Below are 14,413 nucleotides of genomic sequence, written 5' to 3'. Positions count from 1 at the left end.
AATGTTTATACCAGCTGCGCTTGAGTGCGTGAGCTCTTTATCGTGTCGCAGGTAATTGAGTCACAAGTGTCCCAGTGTTCAGTGGATGAACACCCTTTCCAGTGCCCTTTTCTAGCTGTCCCTAAGTAGCAGAAGGTTCGGAGTTACCTGGCAGTGTTGCTGAACTGATAAAACATTTATAATTAATGATGAATGTGGCAACTAGTGAATCTTCTGTGAAGACAGCGCCTTACAAATGTGATTGAATGCTATACCATCACCTCACACTGTGTAAATATGTACATTATTTTAGATATAAGTATTGAACTAAGTTTGGCTAACGTGCTAAAGCTAGCAGCAATGCATCGCATGTTTATAAATCATCACTTCCGTCAGCTGTTAAACAGTGAATGCTTCTGTATAATAAAAAACCTTTTGTTTCAAAGAACTAGTCCATACATCCATACACTACATGGCTGAGTGCATATTGTAAGTGCATATCGTATAGTGCGTCATTTAGGACACAGCTGGAGTGTTAGCAAAAACAGCAAGACATGGCACAACGATCAACTCCTTTCATGCAATTTGAATATACAAAGATCCCAAAGCATATAAAAATGTGGTAATGCTAAACTATTTTTTTTTTTTAATCGCCTTTTCTCCCAATTTGTAATGCCCAATTCCCACTACTTAGTAGGTCCTCATGGTGGCGCGGTTACTCACCTCAATCCGGATGGTGGAGGACAAGTCTCAGCTGCCTGCGCTTCTGGATTGTTGTGCATGACACCGCGGAGACTCACAGCATGTGGAGGCTCATGCTACTCTCCACGATCCACGCACAACTTATCACATGCCCTATTGAGAGCAAGAACCACTAATCTTGACCACGAGGAGGTTACCCCATGTGACTCTACCGTCCCTAGCAACTGGGCAAATTTGGCTGCTTGGGAGACCTGGCTGGAGTCTCTCAGCACACCCTGGATTCGAACTTGCGACTCCAGGGGTGGTAGTCAGCGTCAATACTCGCTGAGCTACCCAGGCCCCCCAATGCTAAACTCTTTTGGAATCAGCTGTGTGTTAGCAAACATGTTATTGCGCTAAAAAAGCTAGACACTGAGCAATAAATAAACCACAATGTCAGTGTCTCGCGAAACTTTTTAAATAGTTGAAGTTGAATTTTTAACTTGACACAGTATCTTAAAAAAAAAAGAGATGCGGCACAATGTTCAAAAACAATCGTCTAGTGCATGTTTACAAAGTAATTGAAAAGCTGTGCAGACTGACACAAAAACATGTTCGATGTAAACAGCCCTTGTAAGACCTTGCGTGCAATATGTCAATAATTAAATGAAAATTTAGATTATGCTAAAATCTGCATTCTGGCATTCGGTAACTGAGACAACCAATCAAAAGAACTCAAGAACTCACTTTAAGATTATGGTGAGTCAGCTTGACTGTTATAGTGCTAATATCCATTTTACAGTTACCCCTCAGAGAAAGAGCGAGTGATGGAGACTGATAAATAAAAAGAGAAAGTTCGTTCTTTAAAGTAAGAGAGAGATTATTCAAGAGAGTGGCCCTAATTTATTTTACTAACCAACAGGAAACATCAAATTTATGGTTTTTCCTTGATCCATTTACAAGCTGGTTAAGGGCCACTATAAAAGCATCTCCTGCAGGGCGCCTCTGCCCGTTAAAATGCCATGCTGGGTCAGACCAGAGAGGGTCCATGTACTACTGGACAGCGTAATTGATCCTTAAATGGTGTGTTATTGATCGCCTACGGCCTGGGTTCTGATTCTGTAACATGCTGCAACGAAAGCCAGACATGTCCCTTTGAAATAACTCACGGAAGCTTTGAAGATGAAAGTGCACTTGGCTCTGAACCATTTTGCTATGCATGATCGTATGAAGCCACGCAGCTTTGTGTTTTATAATGCACGGCTCCTTGATGATCAGCCAATAATAGAGGTGAAATGATATTCTTAGCAGTAGGCTTATAGATTGCTTTTATGCAAAAACATACTTTGTGTCTTTCCAGAATTACTTTCGAATTACCACAACAAACAATGTGGCACAATAGTTAAATTACGTAATCTACAATGGAAAGATGTCTATAACAAAAAACTGTATTTAGTGATGCATTTAATGTTCACAATGAACACAAAATGAGAAAACAAGCCACCACCGGGTTTACCATGACTTTGGTGTGTTCTTAGATACTAATATAAACTGTACCATGGTAAAATTATTCTTACATACGGAATCATCTGGTTTATTGCTTTTATAAAACTTCAGCAATAATATAACATAATACACAAATGTTAAATGTATTCTTAATATTAACCGTATCGCTGGGTATTGTTGTAGTTTCCCAAATCAATTCATAAGCTTTCGATTTCAAGTCTGATTTTGATGATTTGATTGTGATTTCTTTGGATGTATTTCAGTTACAGTGGCAAGAATAAGTATGTGAACCCTTTGGAATTAGCTGGTTTTCTGCATTAATTGGTCATTCAATGTGATCTCATCTTAATCAAAGTCACAAATATAGACAAGTACAATGTGCTTGAGCTAACAACACACAAACAATTATAATCTTCCATGCTTTTATTGAGTACATCCCATTAAACATTCGCAGTGCTGTGGAAAAAGTAAGTGAACCCTTGGATTTAATAACTGGTCGATCCTCCTTTGGCGACACTAACCTAAACCAAGTGTTTATAGAGGAATTTTGGACCATTCTTCCTCACAGAACTGCTTCGGCTCAGCCATCTTCTTAAGACGTCTGGTGCGAATGGCTCTCTTGAGATCATCAGCTAGTCAGCCATCTGAACAGTATCTTGTAGGAAATCTTGATATACTTAGGAATTCATTTTTCCCTTGATGATGGCAAGTGGTCCCCGAAGCAGAAAAGTTGGTATGTGAAGTTTTATGGCATGCATAGTGCTGCGTGGTCTTTCCAAATAATTCATCCATAGATTCATCAGTCCACAATCATTTTCCCAGTAACGTTGTGGAGTGTCAGTGTGCTCTTTGGCAAACTTCAGGAGCACAGCAATGTTTTTGTTGGAAAGCAGCTGCTCCCTTCGTGGTGTCCTGCCATGGACACTGGGCCTGTTAAATGCTTTCCGTATCATAGGCTCATGAACAGAGATGTTAACCAGTTCCAATGATGCCTTCAAGTCTTCAGCTGTCGCTGTAGGGTTAGTTTTTACCTCATTGAGTATTCCGTGTAAAGTCATCTTGTCTGGACAGCCACTTCTAAGGAGAGTAGCTACAGTACTAGATCATCTGCATCTACAGACAGTTTGTCTAACTGTGGACAGACGCATATGTAAGCTCTTCAAGATAACTTTGTAACCTTTTCCAGCTTGACGCAAACAACAATTCTTGATAGTAGGTCTTCTGAGCTCTCTCTTTTGCAAGGCATGGTCCACGTCAGCAGATGCTTCTTGTGAATAGCAAGCTAAAAATGTTTGAGTGCTTTTTATAAATCAAAGTAGCTCTAACCCACACCTCCAAACTAGATTCATTAATTGGAAGTCAGGTTTGCCAACTCCTGATGATAATTAGCTTTTGTTGATGTCATTAGCCTAGGGGTTCACATACTTCTTCCAACCTACACTGTGTACAATATGTACAAGAACAATACAATAATTTGTGTGTTAGTAGTTAAACAGATTGTGTTTTCTCATTATTATAACTTAGATGAAGGTCAAACCAGATTGTAAGACAAATTTATACATAAATGCCAGTAATTCCAAAGGGTTCACATACTTTTTTTGCCACTGTATAACTTCCATCTCGCTTACTATATTTGTATAGAAGTGTAACTATAGTACAGGGTCCAAACTATGCAGTTTAAAAGCTATTTTTGTTGAAGATATTTGAATCTACACAAGCAACGCTGAAATAAACTTTGAAGTAATAGTAATAGATCTTGGGGTTTGAAAAATCGATATCAGGATTGTTTATATGAAGATCACAATTAATTGAAAAATCGATATTTTAGTATTTTTCTCGTTTTCCAGTAAAGATATCTAAACGTTCTTAAAACATGATATTTTGTCTAGTTTTCAGAATTTGGACATGCTTATTATATGCTTATAACATTTCTAATGGGGTATGATTCAAAGCCAAAACAAGTTTATATTTCATACCCCGTTTCTTGTTTTAAGCATAAACCCACTCAAACTAAAGATTTCTCGGTTAAACGAGACTTAATGTACCCATCATTATTAATCAAAATATACAATTATTCTGCCTACCTTTACATAGTAATATACTCATAATAATATAATATAGTGCATATACTATCAACTTGCTGCATTAATATAGATTGTATTGTGACAGGTGTACATTTATCAGTATTTGTGTTGGCTTCGATCACGGCTCATACAATCATGCTAAGGTCATGGGTTAAATTGAACACACATACTTACAGTATGTACACATAGATTGATCTGTGAATCACTTTGGGTAACAGCATTTATTAAATGTATAAAAGATTTGTATGTTTAAGATACAGTATATCCAATCTCATTGCCCACCAGGCTGAACTTTCCAAGGGGCTTCCCGGATGAATATTCCTTCATGACTACCTTCCGCATGATAAAGAACACCGTAAACAAGGTGTGGAACATCTGGCAAGTGGTGGATGAAGATGGTTTGAAGCAGGCAGGTATGCGTCTCAACGGAGACCAACAGGCTCTGGAGTTCTTCCTCACTACGATGGAAGGAGATGTCCAGACAGTCACCTTTCCGGGTCTTTCTGTGCTCTTCAACACCAAATGGCACAAGGTGATGGTCGGTGTGGAGAAGGAACTGGTGACGCTGTATGTGGACTGTCAACCGGTGGACCAGAAACCCATCAAGAGGAAAGGTTATGTCAACACGGAGGGAGACACTCTGATTGGACGACTGGATTCTGATCCCAACACATCTGTTGTGGTGAGAATGATTAATTTGATAATTTATAGATATGATATACAGATGGGGTCCAAAAGTCTGAGACAACTAGTGAAAATGCGTGTTTACTTTGGAGAACATGAGAATTTGAAACATTTACGAAAGAATTTCAATATTTCTTAGAATCTGGTATGTCCCATTTTTTCTTTAATCATAGCATTCACTAAAGCTGGCATGGACTCCTCAAGTTTGTACAAAATCCGATTATCCATGTTCTCCAAAATCATTTGAGAATGTTCCAAAGAGCATATTCTGTGCTTCAGTGAAAGAAAGGAAATCTGGGCATCTGTAAAAGGAGGTAACCTGGTCGATGTCACTGATTTGCTTACATTTGCTCATTGGCCTAGAAACAGTGCAGAATCCCACATATTCCTGTTTTATTTTACATCATAATTTTCTTTATTTACATTTTTTTAAATCTTATAACTTTCTGTTAGTGGTCAACTAATAAATTATTAGCCTTGGCTAATAAGTCAAACTATATATGGCATTTTAAATTATCGGCATTGGCCAATGAATTTTCCCATTTGTCTGATTATTATTGGAAGCCATGATCTACCATCTAAAATTAACAAAAATCTTATAAATAAATATATATAAATATATTTAAACCCTAGAACTTTCTATTAGTAGTCGACTGATATATATCGCCAAGGTCAATAAATTATCCAAAATGAGGTATTTTTGAATCATCAGTATTTTTAATTATAAATTGCCTGTTAGGCCGATTATTGTTGAAATCTGTGATCTACCATAAACATTTTTAAATCATAAAATGTGATTATGATTTTTTTTAAATTTCTTTACTATTTTTACCTAGTTTTCCACATTTTCCTTCTTAAATTTACGTGATATACATTTAAAAAAAAAATTGTATTTTTCAAAATCCTAGAACTTTCTTTTAGTGGTTGACCCAAATATTGTAAAGTCCAATGAATCTGACGATATTTTATATTTTTTATTTATTGTCAATGGGCGATAAATGTTCCTGTTTTGCAGTAAAACTTTCTTTTAAATGTTTTTTTTTTTTTTTTGTAATCCTTTCTTTATGTAGTCGACCTATCGGTAAGGCCAGTAAGTTAGCAATATTTGGTATTTTTTCATTATCACAATGGCTGATAAATGTTCCTGTTTGGCCAATAAGTGTTGAAAGTCGTGATCTACCGTACTATTATTTTTTTTTAAAGATTTCTTTTCTATTTTTTTACGTAGTTTTCTACATATTTATTTTTCTTTTCCTAGAACTTTCTTTTAGTGGTTGACTCAAATATTGCCGATATCAGCCGATAAATTGATCTACCATGTAAAACATACAAAAATCTTGTATTTTTCTTGTTTTTTTTTTGCAAAGTTAAAGTTTCTATATTTTCCTTCTTAATTTTACATCATACCTTTTCTTTCTTTTAATTTGTATTTATTGATTTTTTTTAACCCTATAACTTTCTTTTAGTGGTTGACCGATTTTTTTAAGTATCGGCATTGGCAGATAAATATTCCTGTTTGGCCGATTAGTGTTGAAAGCTGCGATCCATCATAAAAAAAAATCTGATTTCTTGAAACTGAATTTTCTAATTTTACAAAGTTAAAGTTTTGTGTGAATTTCTGAGTAAATATAATGCTAAGTTAATTAAATTATTAGCCATTTTAATTAAAGTACATGTCATTTACTATAACATAAAATTGTGTAATATATACATATATCAGCATTATATCGGCCTAACAACCATTAAAAAATCCATATCAGTCGATCACTATTTTCTTTTTATTTACAGGTTTAAATAAATACAAAATAAGCAAAATAATTTTGATTGTGTCTAGTCTGGACTTTTGGACCCCACTGTACATTTCTAAGGTTGAAATTATAAAATGTTGCATTGATATGTCATTTTTTATTTGAGACTTTCAGGGACTGTTCCTGAAGTACCACTGAGCAAATCTGAACCACTGAGTGGATTGTGTGTTAAAATGGTTTCCTGTGGATTGTGTCTCTGACCACAGGCCTTTATAATGAATGTTACTGTCACCCTGTACCTGTCAAATTCATCTCATCCTGTAACAGTCTGTACCAGTGATGAATGCGACTGTCAGTGTGTGTTACTCTCACACACTCTTATGAGTGTCACCATCAGTCACTGTAACTGTCAGATAGCATAAGCTCAGCACCTTGTCATTTTGATACTGTTGTCAATCACATCATATAGTGAGTCAATCACATCATAAGTAAAAACCTGAAGTTGACCCAGGTGTAAATACCAGTATTGTGCATATATACGTCAAAAAACAATTGTAAAAACATCTTAGACAGAAGCAAAAACCTGTTTGGTGTTAACGGGACCTCAGTATATAAGTGTAAAAGTTACAGAGACATTGCCTTGAGATGATGTTGATAACTGTTGATCTCTTTTAGTAACTGTGTGGTGTTTTTCTCCCAGTTTGAGTTGCAGTGGATGCTGATTCACTGTGACCCAAAGAGGGCCCAGAGAGAGAGCTGCACTGAACTTCCTCAGACGGAGGTAACTGCGCTTTCATCACTTCCTGTTTTGACTATATGATAAACCGACCAATCACAGACTCAGATCTGTGGCAGAGTAGACAAATAACTATTGATTTTAAAAGCCCTCAACTACTGTTGTAACAGTTAAATGCTAACATACAGAAGCTACTTGAAAATAGTAACGTTTATGAGTTAAGATGTTTCTTAATCTATACGTTTATGAATATTTTGTACAAAATCTCATTACGGCACAGCACTGCGCTACTGTTAGTGTTTGGTATCTCAAGACTTGATTTAGAATATGTCATAATTCATCAACAGCAATGCTTATTCTGATATTTGAGCTGTTTCACCATGGTACAACCTTGACGAAATATTGACAATGCTATTGCAGTCAGAATGTAGCCTACTGCAAACTTTCACACGTTAGCTGTTATGCTAACTGTGCTAGTTTCCTTAGAAAGACCACACAAGCATCAGCAACCATGTTGGCGCATAACAAATGACATTTAAGTGTACATTTTTATGCTTTTGCTTTATTTTGTGATGAGTTGGCTGGGCGAGGCGCTGCTATAGACGCATGTTGTGGCGCCATCTACAGGTGTGCTTTCTCACTGCCTTTTTGGTGAAGGGGTTTTATTTTGACTAACGCTACAATAATCTTTATTTTCTCTCTTTTGCTTCTTCAGATGTATGCCAATGCTGAGGTATTTGATTTTTACCCATTTATGTTTTCTTTTTGTTTTAATTTATAACTGATTTTAGCAAATAATCTACAGTGCTTTGATGCAGAATTGACTCGTGGCTTCCTGCTATACTTACAGCAATCAACAAAACATTACAGTCAAAAAGGATCCAAAGCGGGATTACAGTATAAGACGGCTTTTATATTGATCATTCTGCTTTTAAAAGTGTTTATTTTTAGCATGGGCAGGAGATTATTAGAAAAAACTGTGTCATCATTTATTCACCGTTCTGTCATTCCAAACCTGTATGACTTTCTTTCATCCATGAAACACAAAGAAAGCCCTTTTTAAATGGATGCAGACAGTGAAGGGAAAGACTTTAAGTAAATTAGGGCTGCAACTAACGATTATTTTGATAATCGATTAATCTAACGATTATTAGAATGATTATTCGACTATTCGGCGATTATTGCAACGATTAACGTTTAATCATTAACTCTTAAATGACTATTCAGCTTGTGCCCTGACTTAAAGGGTTGTATTAAACATGCTTACTAACAATAAAGAGGACAAAATAATATTTTAAAAATACCGCAAATACATTCACTGAATTAAAGGGAAAAATATTTTTATTAAGTTTAATTCAGTAAAGAAATTCACTGCAAAAAAATCCTATAAAATGTGTTTTTGTCTTGTTTTCCATTTAAAATGGTCTAAAAATAAAAAACAAGATAACTTTACTTGAGAAGCAACATATAAGATATTTAGACTTGCTTTAAGAGAATGTATCTTGAATATACATAATAAGTGTGTTTTGTATATAAGTGTATTTTTCACTTAGTTATACTTCTGCGAGTGCAATAAAGACAAAATACACTCATATTCAAGATATATTCTCTAAAAGCAAGTCTAAATATCTTATATGCTGTTTCTCAGGTGAATGCATCTTTTTTAAAGGATTTTTAGATATTTTAAAATATTTGTATTTTTAATATTATATTCAACATTCTCAGATAACATTTTATTCTTCTGCAGTACAGCTGCTAAAGTAAATGTACATTGTTTTAAAGGAGTTTTAGATATTTATATTGGAAGACAAGTAACAAAATCAAATCATAAACGTATTTTGTTGCCGTGTATGCTGGGGCGAAGACTTCCTCACTCACCTTTCTGTTCATTCAATCCATCTTTAACTCACAAAAAAAAACTCCCTGTTATTAATAAAGCTGTGTATTGACAATTTTCTTCAGTATAAGAAATGCACAGTGACACTATTATGATTCAATAAGTCGAGAGTCATCACGTTACAATCTAGCTGCATTAAGCGTGTGCACTCGAGGGACGTGCCGACGAGTGTCCCGTGACAGAGTGTGAATCAGCCGAGTGCAGTTTCAATCTCTCCCCCTCAGATCGGGACATTCGCGCAACTCATAGAAGAGGCGCTGACCGCACAGATAAATGCCAGTTTTGGAGTTTGTAGCACATGACCTGCTTCCATATTATATGAACTTTAATAAAGCTATAACACATTAAATATATCTGCATTTAAGACGTAACACCCAGATGTTTCCTTTAAAGAGCTCCGGCTCCGCTTATTCCACATGAGAGTGCTTCTTTATTTACTTACTTTGTATTATTGCGTTATAATTCCCTCCCTTACATCATCTGAAGCTGTTTGGAAAGTTTAGAGAGCATTATTTTTTATTATCGACGTTGACGATAACGTCGACTAATCGTTTCAGCTCTAAAGTAAATAATTACTTGATTTTGATCTGTTCCCACACATAGATATGTATAGAAAGTCATTTAGGTGTGTAACGTCATGAGGGTGAGTAAATGATGACAACATTTTTACTACTGGTTGAACTATTCCTTTAACAGTACAAGGTAAATTGCTTCTAGTATTGTTTTATTGCATTGTTAATGAATTAGAATTTCCTGGCTCAGTTTAAAGTAACCATCCTTTAAAAAAGGATGGTTAAAAAATACATTTATTTTCTAATTTGTTTGTCCACTGAAGATATTTTTGGGGCTTGCTTGAAGCTTAAGCTAGTAATGAGAAGCTGGGAGCAATAAGCTAATGATTTACAATTTCTTTATTGTGTTACATGTAATTCTTTGAGGTCTCTGGGATGAGAAAATATTTGCACACTTTCCAGTGATTGTTTTGGGTGCTATATTTTGCTAAAGCTAATAATCAAATGGATTATAAAGCACTTTTCGTTTATTTTTACTCAGTATGTTCCCTCTTTTATTTCTTTAACCCCCAACAGCCAGACCCCAAGCCAATCCCTGGTCCTCCTGGCCCTGAGGGTCCCAAAGGGCCTCGTGGACCCTCAGGAGAGGATGGTCAAGATGGGAGAGATGTACGTTTTTTACAATTCAATATATAATACAATGTTTCTTTGTTTGTATTTAGTTTTTTTAAATAAACAATTGAAACAAATATTACCATAATGTATAAAAACGTCACAGTTTAAATAATTAATTTCATTGTGTTTGAGTTATAAGAATGAGATTTAATTTATGCCCAGTATTCAGTGAGAATGTGTTTAATTGTCATGAATATTACTGAAGATATTGTACTGGTTAGTACATTATGTTACAGTCTGAATTCAAGACTGAGTCAAAGAACCGTTACATAAAACTGCAGAAATGAACATCCAAATCAGGTCACCAACATTCAAAATATACTTTCACTACTTTTTGAAACTCATGTCCTTTTGCATGGTCAGCACTAATGGAGATATTTTTTATGCAGAGGACCCAGTCTGGATCACATATCCACATTGGGTCCTCTGCATAAAAAACATCTCCATTAGTGCTGTACCTTAAACATCATTATCTCAGTCCTCAACACACACTAAGAAGGTAGAATAGGTTCTTCTCTTCCCAGGCAACTCATTATGGATTTATCCTCTTGACAGGAGAGGCACAAGCTTCTCATTAGAGATGTTCTCATGTCAACACTTCTGTCATGTCTCGCTGACTTACACTTATTGGTTTTAACACAGTGTCTCTTTCTCTCTTTGTTTTTTACTCTCTAGGGTGTCCCAGGCATCCCAGGAACTCCAGGAGCGCAGGTTAGTGCGAGACAGTGGAAGAACATCTCTGTTTTAAGGAGACAATGTTGTAAAACTCAACAGGATGTTATGCTTAATGGAATTCACTCAAGTAGGACATGTTATTGATCAACATCCCTATCAACCAATCAGATTTCAAGGACAGGTAAAGGAGTAAAGGCCGAAACTTACTCTATGCAAGTACATCAACGCAGACGCTTCTAGCCACACAATCTATGATTTTGTGTGTTGCTGTGTTCCAAAATGGGTCAGACAGCAAGTATGTGTTGCATTCTCAACGTTGCTGCGAGGGGCGCTACAGTATGAAGACAATTTTGCTAGGTCAGTATGTTGCGTCACTGTGGTAGAGTTACAGTACCTTGAGAAGTTTGGTCATAAAACCGGATGTGTTATTATTCAATTAAGAAGCTATAAATAGATTGAAACTGTTGCTTTGAAATGACAGTAGTTTACCTGAAAGAGACCATAGAAGAAGACAATGCACGCTTGATGTAGCGGTCCCTTGTGGCGACTCTGAGAATGCAACATTTGCAGCACAGATCACATTTAAATGCATGCAACAAAAATTTGTTTTTGAGGTAGATTTATACCAATTGTTCTTCCTGAATTTGACCATGTAGTATTCATAATGATGAATGCACCATGACATTGGATGCAGTACAAACACTTCTTTCACTTTTGTTGCCCTAATATGACAATTCAAAAACATTTTCAAAAGAATCACAAAGTGAAATATGATTTCTGTAAGACATAAAATACAAACATTTATTTTATGCACCAATCATTACTGCTGTAAGCCCCAAATAGCAAAAAACTTTAGATCTGCTTTTACCTTGGCATTTACCAAATTTGCCATTTTTTTTATCTGTGAGCTTGCTTGTGTGAATAATCCAATGTTATATCTTAGATTTCCAGACAAAAATATTCGGTCCGGCTAGTAAAGCATGTTAAAGAAATTATCGGAAAGGATCTCGGTTTTCTAATGACACTTAAATTGAGCTTCTAGTCCACTCAGAGGCCAAGATATTTGATGAAACATTGGGGGTGGTACATGAACTGAAAATTAGACTGAATGTCTATGGACGAGCACAAGTGCAAGGGCTAAAATGCATTAGAGCACCACCTACATTTCAGATCTGTATTTTGTGATGGAAGCTGATAGATGAAAACATATATTTTGTAGTGGAATAAAATAAGACTTTTTGGAGGGAGATGTGGCGAACAGAACCAGAATTACATGCCTACAAATTTAGAACAACATCAAAAAAAGATGAAAAAAAAGCTATTCATTATAAGATTGTAAACATATACAATATTATTTATGAATAATTGGAGTCTTTATATTATTATTATTATTTAATGGGGTTTCTGAAAAAAATGAGACCAATTTATGGCAATTAGTCCACAGTATGTAAAGGGTGAAAAATTACCGGCAGCAGCCCAAAAATGCCCCGGCGTTGAAGAGGTTAAGTAAGATAGGAATGATATATAATATGTTTTGTTATATTGCTTAGTCAGAAAATGCATTTTCAGACTGCTGAATCAAAAATACACTCAGTCACAATCCAGCTTCATGTGCAAATATCTGCTATGGGGAAGAATGGTTAAACTGCCCCATCATCTGTTGTGTCATAAATAGGTCACATGCTGCTCAGATCTGAACAGATGCACAGACGAGTCTACCATCCCTAATTAAGTTAGCATAGACCGGCGATGCTTCACTGTATCGTAGCAACATCAGCAGTAGATGCTGAATTGTGATAAAACTGTTTTTGTCTTGTTGTGTGTGTGTCACAGGGCAGTAAAGGAGACAGGGGTGAGGTTGGACTTCCAGGACAGAGGGGACTGCAGGGGCTGCTGGGGCCAGTGGTTAGTATTGGAACACTTAACCGGGACACTTAATAAAAGATCCAAAATGAGAATGTGTTTCTGAGATGGTGAATTGACTTTTGTCATAAAACCCATCTAATATACAGTATTAGATAACAAACCATGTGGCTTTTATTATTATAAAGAAAGATGGCACAAGCACACATTTCAAGCAAAATATTGAACAACAAGATGTTTGTTTTACAAAATAAACAATATGTATATACTGTTCAAAATGAATACATTTGAATAATTAAGTATTTGGATAGTTTCTGATTGTCAGATATTAGTGGAACCTGTCCATAATTACTATAACTCAAACAAACTTTATATATTCACTATAAATCATTTTGACAGCAAACATCGCAAAAAATTGCTCCGAAATGTTATTTCGGAAAAATGTATTGCATAATTTGTTTGTATATGGCACTTTGTTATATTAGATAGTTAGTGATGAAATTCAATGACTCTCAGACATTTGAAATGTGGCCTAAGAGTCTAAATGGTTTTTGGGGGCCTTTTATCTACTATTCCTTTGTTTACTATTCTGTCTACTTTGTCTTCTATTCTTTGTTTGTTTGTGTGAGCATTATCAGTATCATGTATATTGATTGACATCTTTATGTAGGGACCTATGGGCCCCATGGGGCCACGAGGACCAGTGGGAGAAAGAGTAAGTTACCTTATATTGACCCCTTGCCTTCATTTCCTGTTTGATTTATGTCCTGGAAAGGTTCACTCCAGTAATAGGTTATTGAGTTAATGTCATTGTGCTAACATGTGGTTTTGTCTGGTTTTAGGGTCTTCCTGGTTTCCCTGGACCTGCTGGACCCCCTGTAAGTTATTTTATTTTTCAGTGCTTTTATTATTGTGTACATTTATCAAGCATTCTGTTGATTTTGGATCATTATTCTCATGTATTCTTCTATATTTAAAAATGTGTGTCTTTTTTCTAGGGACCAGAGACTGTTGGACCACCAGTATGTGCTGCTTTTACGTGATTTCAGATTAAATATGAATTGGTCTAACTGTTATTTATCAAACATCAGTGCATATTCCATATTGCAAATATTCCAGAGATAATAATAGTTTTTACCTCTGATATTCCCAAACATAGGGAATTCCAGGGAAGCCCGGTATTCCAGGAGATGAAGGAAACATCGGACCAGAGGTCGAAACCATTTTCGGAATGCCTCACTATGCACACTTAGGGGCCGTTCAGACCAAACATGCTCTTTTGCATAAAAACAAGACATGTAGAACACAAAGCATGTGTCTTAAGACATGTCGTCTAAAACACACAGCGCTCCTGAGCGAGATGCTGTAAAAAC

At 35.8% G+C, this 14,413-nt stretch overlaps 1 protein-coding gene across 1 annotated transcript in view; it reads left to right on the top strand.

The window, feature by feature from the left end:
* LOC127620363 (collagen alpha-1(IX) chain-like) overlaps positions 1–14,413 on the top strand; it is a 54,779-nt gene that overhangs the window by 25,976 nt on the left and 14,390 nt on the right. Inside the window, exons 6-15 of the mRNA XM_052093574.1 lie at positions 4,536–4,932; positions 7,383–7,463; positions 8,134–8,151; positions 10,404–10,496; positions 11,178–11,213; positions 13,011–13,082; positions 13,711–13,755; positions 13,883–13,918; positions 14,039–14,062; positions 14,200–14,253. Coding sequence (XP_051949534.1) covers positions 4,536–4,932; positions 7,383–7,463; positions 8,134–8,151; positions 10,404–10,496; positions 11,178–11,213; positions 13,011–13,082; positions 13,711–13,755; positions 13,883–13,918; positions 14,039–14,062; positions 14,200–14,253 — 856 coding nt within the window. The remainder of the gene's footprint in view (positions 1–4,535; positions 4,933–7,382; positions 7,464–8,133; positions 8,152–10,403; positions 10,497–11,177; positions 11,214–13,010; positions 13,083–13,710; positions 13,756–13,882; positions 13,919–14,038; positions 14,063–14,199; positions 14,254–14,413) is intronic.

This window comes from Xyrauchen texanus, chromosome 26, assembly GCF_025860055.1.
Source record: "Xyrauchen texanus isolate HMW12.3.18 chromosome 26, RBS_HiC_50CHRs, whole genome shotgun sequence".
Taxonomy (NCBI): Eukaryota; Metazoa; Chordata; class Actinopteri; order Cypriniformes; family Catostomidae; genus Xyrauchen; species Xyrauchen texanus.
This window is presented reverse-complemented; position numbering and strand designations above follow the sequence as displayed.